At 35.2% G+C, this 18,745-nt stretch overlaps 1 protein-coding gene across 1 annotated transcript in view; it reads right to left on the reverse strand.

Moving 5' to 3' along the window:
• Positions 1-769: 769 nt before the first annotated feature.
• Positions 770-18,745, reverse strand: part of GAD1 (glutamate decarboxylase 1) — a gene marked incomplete at its 5' end in the record, with an annotated part of 28,938 nt that continues 10,962 nt past the window's right edge. Inside the window, 11 exons of the mRNA XM_080347064.1 lie at positions 770-956; positions 2,593-2,682; positions 3,385-3,492; positions 5,871-6,020; positions 7,621-7,699; positions 10,989-11,053; positions 11,208-11,324; positions 12,356-12,410; positions 12,615-12,694; positions 12,798-12,913; positions 14,289-14,401. Coding sequence (XP_080203190.1) covers positions 783-956; positions 2,593-2,682; positions 3,385-3,492; positions 5,871-6,020; positions 7,621-7,699; positions 10,989-11,053; positions 11,208-11,324; positions 12,356-12,410; positions 12,615-12,694; positions 12,798-12,913; positions 14,289-14,401 — 1,147 coding nt within the window. The 3' untranslated portion in view covers positions 770-782. The remainder of the gene's footprint in view (positions 957-2,592; positions 2,683-3,384; positions 3,493-5,870; positions 6,021-7,620; positions 7,700-10,988; positions 11,054-11,207; positions 11,325-12,355; positions 12,411-12,614; positions 12,695-12,797; positions 12,914-14,288; positions 14,402-18,745) is intronic.

An 18,745-nucleotide genomic window follows, 5' to 3' on the forward strand; every position in this document is an offset into this window, starting at 1 on the left:
GTAAAACTATTACATTTAAATCCTTTTACACAAAGTCATTTAACAATAATATACACAATCTACACAAATTAACCTCTAAAAATACAGCAATAATATACCTGTTACAATGACTTGGCTACTATTATCCCCTGATGTGACACTAAAGGGGAAATACAACTGTTTTACTTGAAGGTGCTGTTAGGGATTGCTGTTCTGTACGTGAGAGAAGCACCAACAATAAGATTTAATACTGTTATACATTTTCTTTAGCTCCTAAGAATCTACATATTAAAATGTTTCTATACGTCTGTTTTTACCTGGCAGAAAAATCTGTAGCACATTATCCACATCATTAGTTGTTGAAGGAAAAGTTAATTCTCTTAAAGTGGAAAACATGCTGTGGCTTAGATCTAAGTTTATAACCACTTTATATATATATATATGTATGTATATATATATATATAATTATATATATATATTTATTTATACTGTACATATATACTGTGCAGAGTTCTTAATTTGCTATTTTAGTACTTATTAATTTCCTGCTGACTACAATAAACAAGACCAATGTAAGGGTCAATAGTACTTCAACTTCAAGATAATACATTTTCCCTCGGTAATATGACCTACCAACACATATATGTTTCAGTAGCCTATAGCTGTTTATTTTCAGGATGCCTTAGGAGACCAGAACTTATAGAAAGAGAATTTCCTTAAAACATGTTCTGCAGAACTGGGTTTAAAAAATAGCCAGTGCTGGGAAACAGTGAATTAGAGAAATAAATAATTCAACCACTGTACTACAGCTCCTGCCCCAACCTCTCTATCTCCTCAATGAGGAAGTCAATGTCAGACTTAGTTGCTGCTGGGTTTGAGATGACCATTCGGAAGAAGTTGACTTTATCGCCCTGAGGCTGATACCCAACCATGGTAGTACCTGATTCCATCATCAGTGCTTTGATTTTCGGTGCCACCTTTATCATTAAAAAAAAAAAAGACAGAGAGAAAAGTAATTAAAAAATTTATCCTTTCTTTATAAGTCTCAACATTTCTTAACCTGGCAAAAATAAAGGGACAGATCAGAAAGGCACTATTTTTTATAAAAAAGATCAGCAAGAAAAAAGGTTTGAAAAACTAAATATGTAGGATTGGATCCTCAAAGGAAAATTGACAATAACATGCATCTTTTTTATTAAGAGGCTGATAGCATCCTAGAGTATTCACTATGTAATAATTTTATATTTAAATGTACATGTCATTTCTCTGTGCTGAAGATTTTTGTCTCAAATAAATGTTTTCTGTCTTTTTATGAAAACCTACTCCTGAACCACCTTTTGGAGGGTAATGGTTGTTTTCGAGGAGAATATTATCTATTGTCAAAGTAATTTTTGGGGGGAGCGAAGGGGGAACGATGGAAATTTTTCAACAAGATCTATGTCATAAAGAATATTTTCTGTTAACATAAGCCATGGAAACCTTCCATTAGTTTTGCAGTACTGTGCATTTGCTTCTATCTCACTTCCCCACTTTAATTTACAAGGAGTAATGTCCTGACAAACTTTATATTTGGTATCGACTGAGCACAGTTTTGCCATCCAGACCTTTTTTTTTCCTGCTCTAGTCTCTGCTAGCCAAGGTCAGATATCTGGCTCTCTTACTGTTTTGTAGGATGCTTTATAATGTTCTCTGACATTTAATACGGTCAAATCAAACATTTCATCTTTCTTCCCAGTCTTATCTATCTTCCTCCTTTTTTTTTTTCTTTTTTTTTTTTTTCTTTTTTTGGGCAATTTCTTTATCTAACATGCCACTGGGTTGACCCAGGAATTTCTATTCTTTTCTTTTCTCTTTCCTCAGTGGTGCAGACAAAACCCTCTACAAAAACTCCAAATCTGCCCATTCTTCTCCCTTCCCAAACTGAAAAAATTGTTATTCATTTTGACAACTACAAAATCTTTTGTCTCCTGGATGTATTTCATTCTACTTCTGTCCGTCTAAAGTGCTACTACAAAATTAATGTATTTCACTTCCCTCAAGTCCGAAGTTGAGCAATACTTTTCCTGATGGTACCTCTATGATGTCTTCACTTCCCTCTACCATTTCTTCAAATAGATATATCCTGAAGTCCTCCAAAAGGTATTCATTTTCACTGAAATGCATTAATGCATGGCTAACCAAGCACATTTAAAACCAAAATGAAGACCTGAGGTCTTACACGTTTTCATGTCCTATATCTCTCCCATCATTTTCAAATAACTACCCTTCTGTTTCTCTTGCTGATATGCTGTCCTGTTCAAACAGGACTGGGACATCTTTGTGTCCAGCTGCTTTTTAAAGATTCATAACACTTTCTGGAGAATCGAAGTGGTACCAAACAAAGAGTAACTGAATATGCTCTGTATCTGATTCCATGGGGGAAACATAACTTCAACCTCAGCATAAATAGGAGACAAAGGTGAACAACTATTAATGTCAAGGTCATAATAAGAAACTGGAGAGCTGATGTCCTAGAATTTGCAACGTGTGTCAACACACAGAGATTTTTAATGAACAGAATATTTTGGTTTGAAAGAGTAGACTATATTTTTGCATTTAACATAAGCCACGTACCCTGTGTAACTTTTCTCTTCTCTCATCACAGTCTGGCATACCCCTGAGACTTGGCGGAATATACCAAAAACAGACATTTGTATGCTCTGGCTGCAAAAAGAACCAGACACATGCATCAATAAACAAAATAATATAGATCAATCACACACTAATGGCTAGTAAGTAGCATATTTTAGCACAGACATGGAAGACAAAATATAGTATCAACTTTTGTTGTTCTGCATGTTAAAACAAAATAAATGGATTACAGTATTGTTGGCTCAATCTGCTGTCTTAGATTCCCTACTCACTGTCCCACTTGCAATGTTTTAGGGTGCTAATGAAGTGCAAATACTTTTCACCTCCATGCAGATGTACGAGGAACTTTTTTCCAGGATCACAGCAAGGGCAATTTTCTTCTTCTTAGTAAATGAAGAAACTAAGCGTATTTGTTATTCTATCAACCAAGAGCTTATGCCGTGACACTAGCAACAGAACATACAGCAAAAATAGCATATTATTAGTTTTGTATGTTATAATGTGGAATCTCAGCATGAGTAGATTGTATTAAGGTAGTCTTCATGCCCTAAACTGAAGTCCTCTGCAGAAGACAAGAGATATCGGACACTTATGGCATAAAACAATGTGCACTTGGCCAAAACACTACCCAGAAGCCAACAACCATGTAGTTCTTCAGAAAACAGGAGCAGTTTTGCATGGCTCGCTTGAAGAACTGGGAGAAGTGTGAAGACTGTCTTTGAAATTCCACACAGATTTGGTTCCTTCACACAGGTCAAATGAAAGAAAACTTACCTCCCCTTCAAAAACCATCTCAAATTCTTCTCTATTTTTTATTTTAGTGTAGAGATATTCTGCCAGCTCCAGGCATTTGTTGATCTGATTTTCAAAACCTACTGTACCCTGTTTTAAAAAGAAAGTAAGTATTAATTATATGGTCATTTTTCTTCCTCTGATGCAATCATGTTTTCATATGGGCTTCACTCTTAAATATTTTCAGTCAGAAAACATTTAGCAGTAATTTAAAAGTAAAGTAAATCAACACTACAAAAAGTGGCTAAATGTGGCCTAACTGTAATCACCACTTGCTTTTGGTCTTTTTTTGAGATAATTTATCATGATAATAACAAGGACTTTTGATATTTTTAATAGATAATTTTTAGGTCTTCTTTAAAATCAGTTTCCAAAAATATTATTAAGTCTAGGCTTCCCAGCTCTTGCTGAAAGGCTGGGAACATGGAATGTGAGCTCAGTTCAAAGGGTAAGGTTTGGGAAGTAATTTATTTTCTCTGAACAGTTGGCTAGAAATTTGCATTTAAAAAAGTCAGCAAACAAAAGCTTGCAATATGTTAGTGAAAAGTCATTTGCCTACCCACTGATCTTTTGTCAGATCTGATTTGTTTTGAAAAATCATAATCCCAGAAAAATAGATGAATGTTAATCATAAATAAGAAAAATAAGTTGTGGGGTTTTGTTTGTTTGTTGGTTTGGTTTGGTTTTGTTGGTTGGTTTTTGTTGTTTTTTGGGGGTTTTTTTTAAGTACATTTTGTACATGGATGAAGAAGAAAGACAAGTACATTCTTAACTTATTGCATATTTGGGATACGTTCTTTGTACTGAATAAAACAACTGAAGGTGAAGTCACAAGGATACTTCTGGACGTAGACCGTATATTTCTATTATGAGGACAAGAGTATGATGACTCATGGTGGCTAATGCTGAAGGAAATATTTCCACAGCTCCTAATATTTTATTTTCTTAATGTTTTTTGTAATATAATAATGCAATTTGCTAGAAACAGGTTCTACCCAATACCTCAGAGAACTCAGGTCCAAGAAATAGGAATCTATCTCAAGACCAAAGAAAAATCCAAACTAACTAATACCTGGATAAATTTAAATTCCAGATATACAGATCAACCTAGCAATTTTAATCTATATTATTTTTAAGGAATTACCTCCAAAAATATCCTACTTTTGAATTTTAAATATGACCTGTATCCATTTTGGTTCCCACTGCATTTTTTTTCTTTATTGTGAAATGCTCTGCTTCTTCAGTGAGTCAGTTTAACAGGTGAATATAACAGCAGAGGTAGAATCGGCATGCTAGTTTTAATAAAATGCATCTGGCTGGTATTTAGGAAAACTTTTGGTCCATACTTTAATGGTGTCTGCAGTCAGTACTTGGTAATTAGAATCAGAAAAAACACATTACAAAGTTCTTAGTCACAGTCCAATTCTAATGTGTCACAAGCAGTTTCATGCTACTGGGTTATGGTACCAAAATTATTTATTTTGGAGGAAGAACTGAATCTGAACTGAAATGTACTGGTAATCAAACCTATGATCTTAACTAAAGTAATTGTTATAAGCATTTTGTATTGTGTTTCTTTTCTGAAGTACTCTTTAAAATTAACAATGACAACTCTGCAGTCTGTTTAAAAGTAACTCTATATCTGAAGTTCTGTTACTTTCTTCCCTCAAACCTCAATATTGAGGAAATCTACAAGAAAACATCTTTTATCATTGCATGTTATTTACTACTGCTGTTTAACTCTCACACAAACTGAATACTGTTTTATGATTTTACATTTTGCCATTAGACTTCATCTCAGTTCTATTAAAAAAATAGTAAACTGTGGACAGGTTACCCAACTGAATTGCCACTTTGTCAGCAGAGGAGCAAGAAGAATAGTAATAAGATGACTCCAGATAAAGAAATACAAATGAAATGTGTTTTCTTGACTACGTGGATCCTCATCTTGTGAATACGTAAGCCTGTACGTAAGCCCATGCTTAAATTCAGCCATCCAGGCATACCACAGTGGTGCCAGGGAATCGACTGTTAAATCATCAGTTGGGCAAAGCTTTTTAAGAAAAAGGCTTTATTTTCAAAGTTGCTTATATAATTTATGCATTGAAACATGATGTTCAAAGGACCCTTATAAGTTATCAAGTCTATTCTGCTGCTACTGCAAGTAATCTGTCATAAAATACATACGTAAGTGCATAGAATCACAAAAAACCACCATTTTGATGTCTTGCCCTCACTGGACTCATCCTGTGACTTAAACCTTTCTTTTAATTTCCATCTGAATTTATTGATGCTAACATTGTTCTACACCTAAAATGATTCTTTTCTGACTTAATACTCAGATACTTTTGTGTTTAGAGATTGTAATTACACAAACATTTATGTTTAAAAAAAGTGTTCCATGACATGAGACTTATAAATTAAATAAATACATATCTGTTTTTTTGAGGTGACCTTTCATTATTTACCTTTGCCTTCCACATCAACCAGAATTTGAAAATGTCCACATGTCGACCACACTGTATTGCCTTATCTCCAGTGTCGTAGGACACATCATACTGTTTGTCTTGTTGGAAGAGATAGCCTGCACACATTTGATTGCAGCCTTGAAGTATACCCTGTAATGAAAAAATGTACTTATTTGACTTATATGGCATATATACATATGAAACTCTATGCATTAATAACATATTAAAAAACTTATTTCAAATATATACAGAAGAATTGTTCTTTAATGGGCCAAATTATAAAATATTGACCTTGTTTTATAAACTGGGACCAGAAAAATAATTTCAAATGCTAAGGTGGTTCTCTTAAGAGTTTCTTGGTAGTCATATGGTCCTACAAACCCACGTACCCATACCTGAAAAAAACATTATCAGATTAATTTGGCTTCTTAGTTTTGATACTAACTTTGTCCACTTCACCTTGTAAGGCTATGTTCTTAAGACTTAAATGTTTGATGTGTTAAATTACACACTAGAATTACACACTGTGGTCTCTCAGTGCAGCAGGTAGAAACAGAAATTGAGGAAAAAAAATGTAATTGAAGGTTTCAACTCTATATATCATCCAGCTTTTTGACAGTTAACATGAGAGATAAGTGTAAGTACAAATGATCTAAACCAGACATTTTTGCTTACAGACCAACAGAAACCTACAGATCACTGGTAAACATCTTTGAGGAAAACACAGAGGAGCAAATTTCTGTATGTTACACAGAAGTCTTACACATGCGACATTTCTCAAGTGCTTTGCATCTTCTTTAGAGTTTATTAGTGGTCCTCTGAAGATGCTCAAAGACACTGAAATATCTGACAAATACAAAAATGTTATCAAAGTTCTCATATAGAGAATAAAAAATGCTGCCAAAATCCTGCACTAGTTAGCATGATAAGTATGCATGCCACTAAATAATGGCTACTGCTTCCTTCCAATAGAAGTCAAAGTGTTTTATAAAGGGAAATAAATGTTGCTGTCTTCAGTTTTGAGATGGGTCACCTGGAAAAGCAATGGCAGACCTAGGGCTGGCACCCACAACTCCTACATCCCAGTTCTATGCGCAGGGACCACAACTAGCCTCTTCAACCAACCTCTTCTAGTAGCAATTGACATGTCAGAAATTAGTAAACAATAGAATCAGTCCTATCCACAGATAACATGACATTTTTTTAAATCATGTAAGGAAAATTCACATCACTTAAAAGAATTAAGATGCTGGTCTTGCTTTTATTGATAATAATGAAGACTCTAGAAGAAAGCCTAAAATACATACGGAGTCATAATAAAAGCAGCATGGCTTCCTTTCAACAGAACTGAGAAACTTTTAAACCACCATGTAAGGTAAGAACTTGCTTTATATTTAAGCAGTTCAGACTGCGACCAATTAATAAGACCAAGGGTGTATGTTCAGTATATCATAGAAACAAAGGGGCAGATGCTCAGTTGAAGTGAATTAGCATGACACTAGTGTTGTTATTAGAATATGCAAAGATTCAACAACTAAAGATCCAACCTGTAGTAAGTCTACAGCTTTCCAAAAAAAAAAAACCCCAAACAAACAAACAAAACAAGAAAACAACTTCCTTGTAGATCTACACAATTATTCCTTCCAAAAGAAGTATTGAAATTGAATGGATTTTGCACTACCATCTTAAAAAGTAGGGCTTGATATTTATATATTTTTTTAACTGCTTAATTATGAAATATAAGGCAGACCTTCTCCCGGACAAGAATAGCAGAACACTGTAACAACACTCCCATCATCTTGTGTGGATTCCAGGTGACGGAGTTGGCTCTGCAAAAAAATTACACATTCACATAGATCTGCAAAATAGAAACTTAATCTGAAGCAGCCACCCTTGTTTTCTGCTTTCAGCTGGAAATGCACAGAGTTTTGACCATGATGATTTCTCTGGAGATTAATACTGTCTCAAAAGTGTCTTCTTTCCCAGCTGTATTGTCCAGGAAATTATTTTTTTGTGTGTTAATATTGCAATGTCAGACTTTTGATTAGTTTATATTATTACTAATACCAGCTCACTAGTGTCAGACTATGCTGATTAGCTGAAACAGTAACTTCATCCCCAGAAGACTCCACTTCTAGAAGTAGCCCTAACAAAACTAACAAAAGCAGTTTGACAGGTTATACCAACTCAAGTTACTGACTGGGGCGAGGTGTCAGAGAATTAAAGGAATAATATGAATTCTGGGGCAATACAGTTCTTTATTGAGCAGCTGCTGGAAAAGACACTCTTTACGCTTACCTGCCTTTCCAGTTAGAGCCACAAGAGGCCTTTTCTGGACAAGCTTGCTAAGCCCATGGACTGTTAAAAGGCTATAAAACTTCACATCATAATCCTGCTGTTTTGTAAGTGAGCTTAAAACTTTTTATGTGTAAGCACAGGTAGCTGCACAAGATCACCTAATTTACTAGTTAACAAATGAGATGTTTCAGGTTTTTAACATACTATCCTAGACAAGTTAAAGACAATGTTAAAATAAATGTGCCAACCTTGCACATCCGTTGATCTCTTCACCCTAAGTAATTACTTACCAAGTGTCTCCTTGATTCACTGTGTGTTCCAGAGAAGGAAATTGTATAATCATATTTCACAGACTATGCACATGTTCTTACAATGTGGCTGAAAGAAAATTCAAAGGTATTTCCTCCTCTTTTGCACCCTGCTCTCAGAGGACAGACACACAACCACAGCTCCTCTGTGGACTTCTCCACTCCAGTCTGAGGAACCACTAATTTCATAAAGATTCCATTTATGATTCCAACCTCTGTCTGCACTAAGTAGACCATAGCACTGCTCAGCCAAAGGAACAGTGCAGCCTGTGCTGTTCCTGGGCAGCTCACCATCCCTCTAAAATCTCCCGCTTAGGCAGTGCAAACCAGCAGGTATATAGCTCAGGCCTAGGAGGCAATTATCTTCTAAAATAAAATCACTGGTAGCTCAGATGGAGTAGTCAAGAAACAAGAATTATATAACAGCTCATTTCCTTTTGAGAGTGTTATAGTTTCAGTTTAGCACATTTATTTAACTTTCAGGGTTCCAAATAATGATAATTTAAAGTAGTTTCCACAAGGAGCATTTGTTTTGTTTCAACATGAAGACATTGCTCTCCACCCTGCACAGCCAGACAGAGGCTCTTCCACCCCAGGCGATGCCAGCTCAGCCCCACGGCAGCTGCCAGTCCCCACACACCCCCACATCCCCGGGCAGGCCTGGCCTGGCCCCAACGTTCACACCAGACCCCAGCTGGGGCCGGTGACAGGCAATCACGCAGCACACATGGGCTCCCTCCCATGTTTGAAGATCCATATAGCTGACTAGAAAATAAATAATATCATGCTTTGTGGCCTGCTGCTTTCTGTATTTGCTTAAGATTATGGTCTTAATTAGCACCTCTAGGTTGACCACAGGTCAAGAGGCATGGAACAAACTACTGTGACCAAACCTGTGTAGCTTAAGGGAATTATTTTACAATGCTGACCTCAGATACGCTGCTGTAACATGAGTGACTTGCAAATTGAATTGGGCAGAGGTTGCTGTGATTCTATCACTTCAGAGTACTCCTGTCATACCACACACTGCTGTCCCTGCAACAGAAGGCTCCACATGGTTTCCCTACCAGTCCTTCTGTATTCTTTACCTTGTACATGTTTTTCATTTACTGTATGAGATGCCCACCACCAGGAAAGTTTGCATTCCCTAAGGAAGGGCATTGCTCACTGTTCTTATTTTACGCCTTTACATAGTGCCCACTTTCAGCACAGTTGACTCAAGGAAGCAATTTGGTGCTAATTTGAGAGTTCATGGGTAGAGTTTGTTTCAAATCTTTTTTCCTTCCCTGGTGGCTGATATCTGCAGTGGTGGGAAAGATCCTGTGTTTCTGGGTTTTCATTGCTTTTCTGATTTCTATACAGATGTGCAGCCTTTTATGACAGAGCAGTTTCAGAGGAAATCTAGAGACAAACACACCTATGGGGTTATAAACATTGCATCTTCTACAGACTACAGCCTTGTCATCACTGGATATAGGAACATCTATGCCGAAGACTACACATGGGACTACTCCTGAGTCTGAATCCTAATGGCTGGGGGACAGTCATGCTCTCACTCTGCTATCACTTCCAACACAAATGCTTTGCCTTTTTAAACTTGGTTCAATTAATTGTTTAATACAGGCTGGCTTCTGTTCTCAATGGGCATCCTGGTAACCTGGGTTATGTGCTTGGAGGTAGACACATGCTTTGGACTCCACTCTGGCCTCCTCCAGAAGAGCTTACTGCTTGTTTCATACAATCCCCCCATGGCACCAGCTCATATGCCCCTTTATCCTGAGAGGAAGTAACTGATTCTTTTCTGCCCTCCCTGTAAGTTCCCTCAGTCTCATCTGGCATTACAGAACTGTACCAGCCCTGTGCTATCATAGTCCTTTCCAGCCTTATAGATACTGAAATTTGCCCCTAAAAATTGCTGGTAATTCAATCTCTACCATGTGTTCCTCTCTTTATTGTAAACACATATGTATTTATATGTGTGTGTACATATAAGCTATATGAAAGTAAACATATCTATATGTATTTATAAACTTTCATTTACAGAACACTCATTTTCAGGCAGCACATATACTCCTCCTTTTCTGGAAATAATTGCACACATCTTTCAGGAGGGAATCTCTACAAATTCCCACTATGTCATGGCTTCCCATCACAGGTATTCATGCTCAAACACCTTCTCTGGATTCCTTTTTTCTCTCACTGCTGTTCTCAAAGCCCTACATTTCAGAGACTGTCTAGCTCTCACACTTTGTTTTTTCCTCAAATTCTCCTTTACCCATTCCCCGACTTATAGTCCCTTCGAATCTATGCACAGAATAATTTCCCTCCCTTTTTGCCAAGCAATATCCTTGTCTGCTTCAAATCTGCTGAAAACTTTCATTTCACTCAGCTGTACATCACTGTTTTCTTCTTCTGTAATGCAGAAAATTCATCTTTTCATGATTTTGTGAAGTCTTGTGTACCTTATGAAAGTACTGTAATAACAGTATTACAAACAAGCACTCTGTAGTACCTTTCTATTCCATTCAACTTATGACGATGCTTTCGGGACATTAAGAGTCCACCTCCCCAGGCAGCCTGAAAGAGACAGAAAAAGGAGAAGACTCATTGTTTTAGAAAACCTTAGCATATTTTAATTCACTCAGGATCTAGTAATAAATCTTATAATACAAGACAAAATGTGTAAACAGAAATGCTCTTTTGCCTGAGTAGTATTCATTTAGTTACTCACATCTACGTGGAGCCAGAGGTTGTATTTTTCACATATATCTGCAATCTCCTGTATTGGATCAAAGGCTCCATATACTGTTGTTCCTGCAGTTGCATTTACAAAGAGAGGAATGTATCCCTACAATAAAAATAGAAATATTAAATACAAAATGTGAAAAACATTTTAGAAACATTGCTATCCCATTTTCCAGACTAAACATGTTTTTCTTCTCATGCGAAAGGTCCATAAAAGCAAGAACAGAAACTAACAAATTGTACATGTAATATGACATAACTCTGTTTTTATTGTAGTCTAACTTCACAAGATCTACTACTCAAAGGTAAAGAATATTATTTTGTCTAATCTCTTTCAGTGAGGAAATTCAAACGTCCTTGTATAAGACTGGCAATAGTCAAGTAACGTTGAGATGTTTACTTCAGTATAAAGGAAATTTAATTAAACGCGGTTTGTGATTTGAAGGCTCGAAGTTGTTCCTTTAGTCTTTACCTACTGATAAACAGAACAAAGCAATACAAAACAAAAGCAATAAATGTGGAACTATCAGATCAAAATGAGACATTTTTGAATTACATTAAATAAATGTGAAGCACAATTTCATAAAGTGGCCATATGCAATGAAGTTAAGAAATGTTTAGAATAATAATCTTCATTGCTCTAACTCTAGTGGTTTTATACAAAATTAATGAATTTTTCATGGCATTGATTCAAGAAATAATAATGAATGACTCAAAAAATTAAACTTACTGGCTGTATTTACTGATGTTTAAGCCTTGAAATCTATGGGAATTTTTAGGACTAAACTTCAACAGAATTTTTGACGGTTTTGGCTAAACTTTGGTTGGGATAAAAGTACATTTAGTTTCATTTTTTCATATTTTTTCCACATATTTCCAAACAGAAAGTTATCTTTAAGTCTTAAAATACACATATAGTTCAAGAGTAAAAATATTTTTTTTAAACAGTAAATGGAAAACTTAGCAAGGCATATAGATCATTCCCTAAACAACATACGAATGTAAAATTAAGCAGCTGAAAATATTATTTAAAAAGTTTATAATGTTATCTTTTAATGTTAACCTTCAGCTTTCAAAGGAAGAGCTAATTTTACTAAGCCAAGCATTTAAGCACTAATTTTTAAAAACACATACCTTTTGTTTTGCTTCCAGAATTTTTGCCTCCAAATCAGCCGGTATTATTTTGCCTCTGCAATTATTGTAGAAATAGAAAGACAGAGAAAATTAAAGAGTGCACATGAAAATAGTAGCTACAGTTGAAATAATCTAATAGGATTTTCTCAACAGGCCATTAGCAACTTGACACACTGTACCAGACCAGTTCTTAAGCACAATACAACAAATTTAACAGCTGAACGCTTTTAATATATCAAAACCTTAGCATTCATCCTACCTTTCATTGCATTTTATCAAAATCACGTTGTCTGTTCCAAATCCAAGTGCAGCTCCAGCTTTCTTTATTGAGTAGTGACTCTGCAGCAAAACATATACACATTTAGTGGAGTGGTTGTTTCATGATGAAACATCTTCACAACATACATCAATAAAATAAGAATTGGCAGCATATTAAGCTCACATGTTCTGAGGTAAAGAGAACCAGTTTAGGAACTGCAGCCATGCCTTTGGTTTTGACTTCAGGGAAATACTTGTAGCGTGCAGCCATTATGCTATACATGTTGGAGATAGCTCCTCCTGTGAATGAATAAATGAATGAATAATAAAATAGCAACAATGAGGAAAAAATGCTTATTAGACATACAAGTCTCATTTCTAGTATGCCAGGGAAATTAGTAGTGAAAAAAATATATCTCTGAAATGCATGGTCATCTGTATAAACAGCATAGGGACAGATCCTCTAGAAAGTCACACTGATGGTTAGAATTTCTATCCATCATCTCTTTCAATTGCTAACATTTGTAACACATTCCTAAAAAATTCGGCTTTTCTTGTGCTGCTTTTGGATGACAACTTTTTGTTAGAAAGAATAACAGGAACGTATCAAATTGTGAAACTGAAGAAAGATCGCATACTGGATGGATTTATCCCATCTCATTGTAGGTATAGAAGTAGATGCCTGAAAGGTAGATTTCTACTGCAGAGCTGGTTATTCTAAGTTTCCTTATAGTCAATTAATGGAAAGAGGCACTTTGCAGGCTATGATTCAGCTAATCTGTTCTGACACTTACTTTGGTAGAATGTGAATTGAGGGAAAGCTCCTTTTTCTCTTGGTTTACTGCTAAAAAGAGCCCAGGACAGTTAGCTCACTTCTACAACGCAGACCTCAAAATTTAGTAATCTGCATTTCATCCGCAAAGTCTAGGATAACTTATTCCTCTAATACTTCTTCATCAACAAGAACACTGAGAATGATCTATATATTTCTAGATGGACCTGGAGACCAAGCAAAGTGTGCATTCCTGGATTGTATATGGGCTGCTCCAGAAGGAGGTGAAATTGTCCTTCACCCTCCAAAACAATATGGTGTTCCCCACACCCCAAACCCAGAAATCTGGAGTTTTGCTGGACCCCCATGTTGTCTACACATGAGCCCAGGTCTTCCACATGGTTTACCAGTCTTGTTCTGTCACTGCTGACAGACTTTATATCACCTTAGTGGGATGACACTTCATCTTCAGAATCACACTGGTGAATCCAGTCAGATTATGTCCCGAATAATAAGTCCCAGAAAGTGACAGGCAACTGCCTTTTTCTGACTGTGAGCTCAAATCTCCACTGATCAAAAAAGTCAGTGTATGATTCTCAAGAGCTATCAGTCAACAGGAGTTGTGCTTGCTCAGCACCCCCAGAAATAAAGTGCAGAAAGTGTCCCCAGCTATGTCGCGGAGCTCAGGTTTTAAATGTTAGTCATCCATGATACTCAAAGATATTTTTTCCCCAAATTCTCTGTGGGATGCTTAAACAAAGCATGTACTTCACGTGGGAAATTCCTTCTTCTAAATATCTGATGCATTGTGTTGCAGATATTGTGGAAATTCAGATGCAGCTTATGTTTATTTTAACTTTTGAAGTTTCCGTCAAACCATCAAAACAGAGAAGACTGACTCACCAGGTGAGAATATTCCATCACCATCTTTATTTGACCATCCAATAATCTCTCTCATCTTTCGAAGTGTTATTTGTTCCATGAGGACAAAAACAGGGGCAATTTCATAGGTAAACCTGCATGGATAAAGCAAACAAAACCAACCAACCAAGATCAAATACAGATCCTAAAAACACAGTAAATTCCAAGTCTATGATTATTTGCAAAAATGCTTAATAATCCTAAAACTTTTGCTATAAATTGAGGTTCTGATATTGCAAACTTTACCCAAGCAAAAATCCTCAGGAAGACAATACTGGAAATATTGGTCAATAAAAACTGCAGTATTAGCTCTTTTGCACCCACCATAAGATCCAATGCCCACCAGCATAATGCTGCTGACTGCTGTACAGGATTGTACTGTAAAACATTTTTTTCCTGAAGTGCCAATTTCACACTTGTGAAATAATATATTGCCAAATCCTTATGAAAACAGTGAACTTCACTGACCTAAACACAACCATAATTGGAAGTATTGAGCAAAGGCTTCAAAGTCTAAATGCAATTAATTATGTGGATTTATTCTGTTGATGATCTCCAAGGACAACTTATTCTACAATACCATGAGATCAATAACTGTCAAGAGTAATTATAAATGATGATTTTCTAATTACCAATTACAAAAAACAAGTCAGCAGTCAACTATTGTATCCAGTTAAAGAAAGCAAAACCATTGCATAGTCTGGAATGCCCTGATGTCATAGTCAAGTATATGGATAAGAAGTGACAGCCATTCAACCATTTTTGGTGATCCAGGTACATGGATAAATTGCTACTGCTGTAAACAAACTGCTTGCTGTGTATGTCAAGTAAAAAAAAAAAAAAAAAGGCAGAGAGAAACTAAACAATCAGCCTATGATTTCCAAATGAATCTATAAGAATGACACCCTGACACTTTGGATCTGATGTCTTCCACTTGAATAATTTTGCCAAAATGTGTGTTGTCTCTCTAATATTAAAATGATATTTTGAGAGTACGTATGGCAAACTTTAAGGAGACGTGCAGTATGAGGAAGGGAACGTGTGTCGGAAAAGCTTGTCTTTTATTTACAGCTACACTGGTTAGTTAAAATATTAATTTTTTTTATACAATCTTTATGTGTCCTTAGTCTATCGAAGAAACACCACAACTGTTTTTAAAACATCCCTTTAAACCGCATTTGTAATTTAACTGTTGTAATTGCTGTTTTCAGAAGCCAAAATACTGCTTATTTTGCTTTCCTTATCACTAGAACTGTCAGAGACAGACAGCTGACCATTGATCTGAAGTTTAGGTCCTGCCAATATTTACAGAGAGACAAAACTAACAAACCACTTGGTGTCTGCTAACAGTGTTGGGGTGTTTTTTTTTGTCTAGGATATATTCCATTCTTTATTTAGGTAGAATGACAAACTGAATTCAACAGGAACTCAGCAGTGTATAAATCACTGTAGTCTACTACAAGGCATGTTTAAGTCAAAGTGATTTTTTTTCCATCACTTTAAGCACCTTTTGAATTTTGTCTTAAGACCTTGCACATTGATCTCTACATGCTACCCAGAAGACTTAAAGGCTTGTACAGAAAAAAACCCAAAATATTAAGAAAGTTTTTTGTATATAAAATATCAAGTGTTCACAAAGTAAAACCAAAAGTAAAATAGCATTTATTTATTATGTGTTTAATTTCTGAGTCTCTAAAGATTGACAAATAAGACTGCAGATTATTATAAACAATAAGGCAAATGCAGATATGTTAGATGATGACTATGATTTTTTTTTTTTAAATCACATATTGCCAAAGTTCACTCAGTCGTGAGTCTCAGCTCTTTACTAACAGAATAAATTAACAGGTTTTTTGATAGTGACCAGTGCTGGCTTAATTCTGCTCTCACCTAAATGCCAAATAATTTTATCAGGTCAAATCATTCTACCTATCTGTTTCCCCTTTTGCCAGTATGTAAAAAGCATTCCGAAAATAAATATAAAGCATGTTACGTCATTTTCCATGTTCCATTTTCATAAACATAAATGTGTAATACTGACAATATCAATATAACTCTCTCATTTTGGCTAACAGCAGGCATAAAGATAATTTCCAGATAATAAAACTGCTTTCTAACCTCAGCTGCCTGCTGCATGGTAAGCAAAAGTCCCCCACTGCAGATCCCTAGAGCTGGACAAGTAATGCCAACTTCTGAAATTTCCGTTCTGAAAAGTCTTATGATTAGTGATTGAGCTATGAATAGCACATGGAGACGTTATTTCGTAGTCAATGTGGGAAGCTTATTAAGTTTAATTTAATAAGTTATCTTCACAGTGACATTTAAGTAACATTCCCTGATGACAACTTAAAATTTTAAGAGTACAGATGTTTTGATTACTCAAAACTCATTTGTGAAAGAAAACATGTATTTTTAACTCTTCATAAAGCCTTTAAGTATTGTTTATAATTGGAAAAGGAAAAATGGCAGAAGAAAACATTCCCAGCCATAATTCAGTGTTACTGTTGCTTGTGTGTTACATGTTTGTGTAGCTGAAATAGGTTATAACAGTATCTGCTAAAGGTCAGAACCTGCTCTTCTGTGCTGGAACACTGCTCAAAACAAGTGATATGCTCTCCAGAGCCCAGAGATGATTTGGCTATTTTTTATAAACTTTTCTGCCAGTTCTTTGAATCATATTCTACAAACACCTTGCTTTAACTTTACTTGCAATTACTGTGTTATTTGAAAGCATATCATATTGACCTTCATTCTCTGGAAAAAAAAAAAAAAAAAAAAGAGAGCAATATATTATTTTGCATTTGCTAAACCTCATATGAGCAAATAGATACTCAATGTACACGCTTGCAGAGAAGTATTTTCAGGATACATTGTTGCTTAAAGTATAAATGGATCAGAAACTAGTTGTATAGAACTAGCTATTTAACAATTTACTTTAAAAAACAAAGGCAAAAGCAATCTCATTAAAAAAAAAAAAAAGTTACTCTTTCAGAACTGAATGAGTGTGATGCTCTCAATAATTATGCCAGTATTTCATAATACTGCCACAGAGCTCAATTCTAGCATGTCCTGTCAGAGTTGTGCAATTTCACTGATTACAAAAGGATAACTAAGTCAAAGGAAAAGGTGCTTGCAAAACTGACACTCTCTGAAATACCTTTTGTCACAGAAAAATAATATTTAAGCAAAGTTTTATTTTAGAAATGTAATCAGGTTTCTTTTCACTTTTAATTTTGGTGTGGGAAAAAAAAAAATGAAGGCACTTCAAAGCACTTTTCAATACTTGTTTTATGATTAAAATGCATGTTGCTGGGTTTTCCTCCCAATCAGCTTTTAAATCTGAAAGTCTCATACCATTTTAGCAGAGACAGAACTAATTGAGAAGATGATGATTATGAAGAGCAGACTGGTTTTGGCTGGAGCGTCTTACGTATTTTTCTTTATTGCTAACGTCACAAAACAGGTACAGGTCATAATCTACATAGAGCTGCTAGTAATCAGCTATACTTAATGAACCATTTACTCATGGATAAGCCAGTGAAAATATTGTTCATTTTCCAATCAACAGATACATTTTCTGTGTTCTGCCAATTAGCAACAAACTACCCAAAACAGGTAACTTTAGAGTTAAAACACACCCAATTCAGGACTGAAACGTATACATTTGTATATATGTGTATGTGTGTGTGCGTGTGTGTGTATATATATATATGTATGTATGTATATATTTGGACTACCTTCACATTTTTGAGCAAATACAAATCAATATATAAATAAAAAACTAGCTAGAAGGTTTTTTTGGTTTGGTGGGGCTTTTTTCATTAATTACACTCTGTTGCAAGAATTCAACATAGTACCTCACATTTACATCTAGTTTTCATTAAATTTGAGGTCAAGAAAAATCAGGAACAATTTCCTCATTAATACGTTCTAGATGTAAAGTTTTACTTTTTTAATGTTTCCATTTGTTTATTTACACACAACTTTAATAAATCTTAGACTAATTCCTTCATTATCAAATTAATTTTAATTGTCACATTTTCAAACATTTTGAAATCACTCAAAACCCACTTCTTTACCAGCACATGAAGTACCCCAAGCCTGCTACCTCTGAAGTCAATAGGAGAAAAGACAATGAAGTTTTACATATATTTTGTATTTTCTGTTAATATATAGGTAGCTGCACAATTATTCAATCTAGAGACAAAGCTTAAAAAAGAAAATTGGAAAAAATAAAGAAGATGGGTCCAAGAGAAGAAAAATCATTTCATGCTATTATATTAGAATCAGCATGTTTTATTTATCATGTGCTCTGGGATATTTGCATTTCTATTAAACAGAAATGTAAAACTGTTCAGCTTTATGTAACTATTTTTGTTGTATTACTGCCACATTAGGAAAAATATGAGACACTGTTATTGAAGATGCAGCAATTGGTC

This window comes from Nesoenas mayeri (assembly GCF_963082525.1).
Source record: "Nesoenas mayeri genome assembly, chromosome: 6".
In the NCBI taxonomy this organism is placed as follows: domain Eukaryota; kingdom Metazoa; phylum Chordata; class Aves; order Columbiformes; family Columbidae; genus Nesoenas; species Nesoenas mayeri.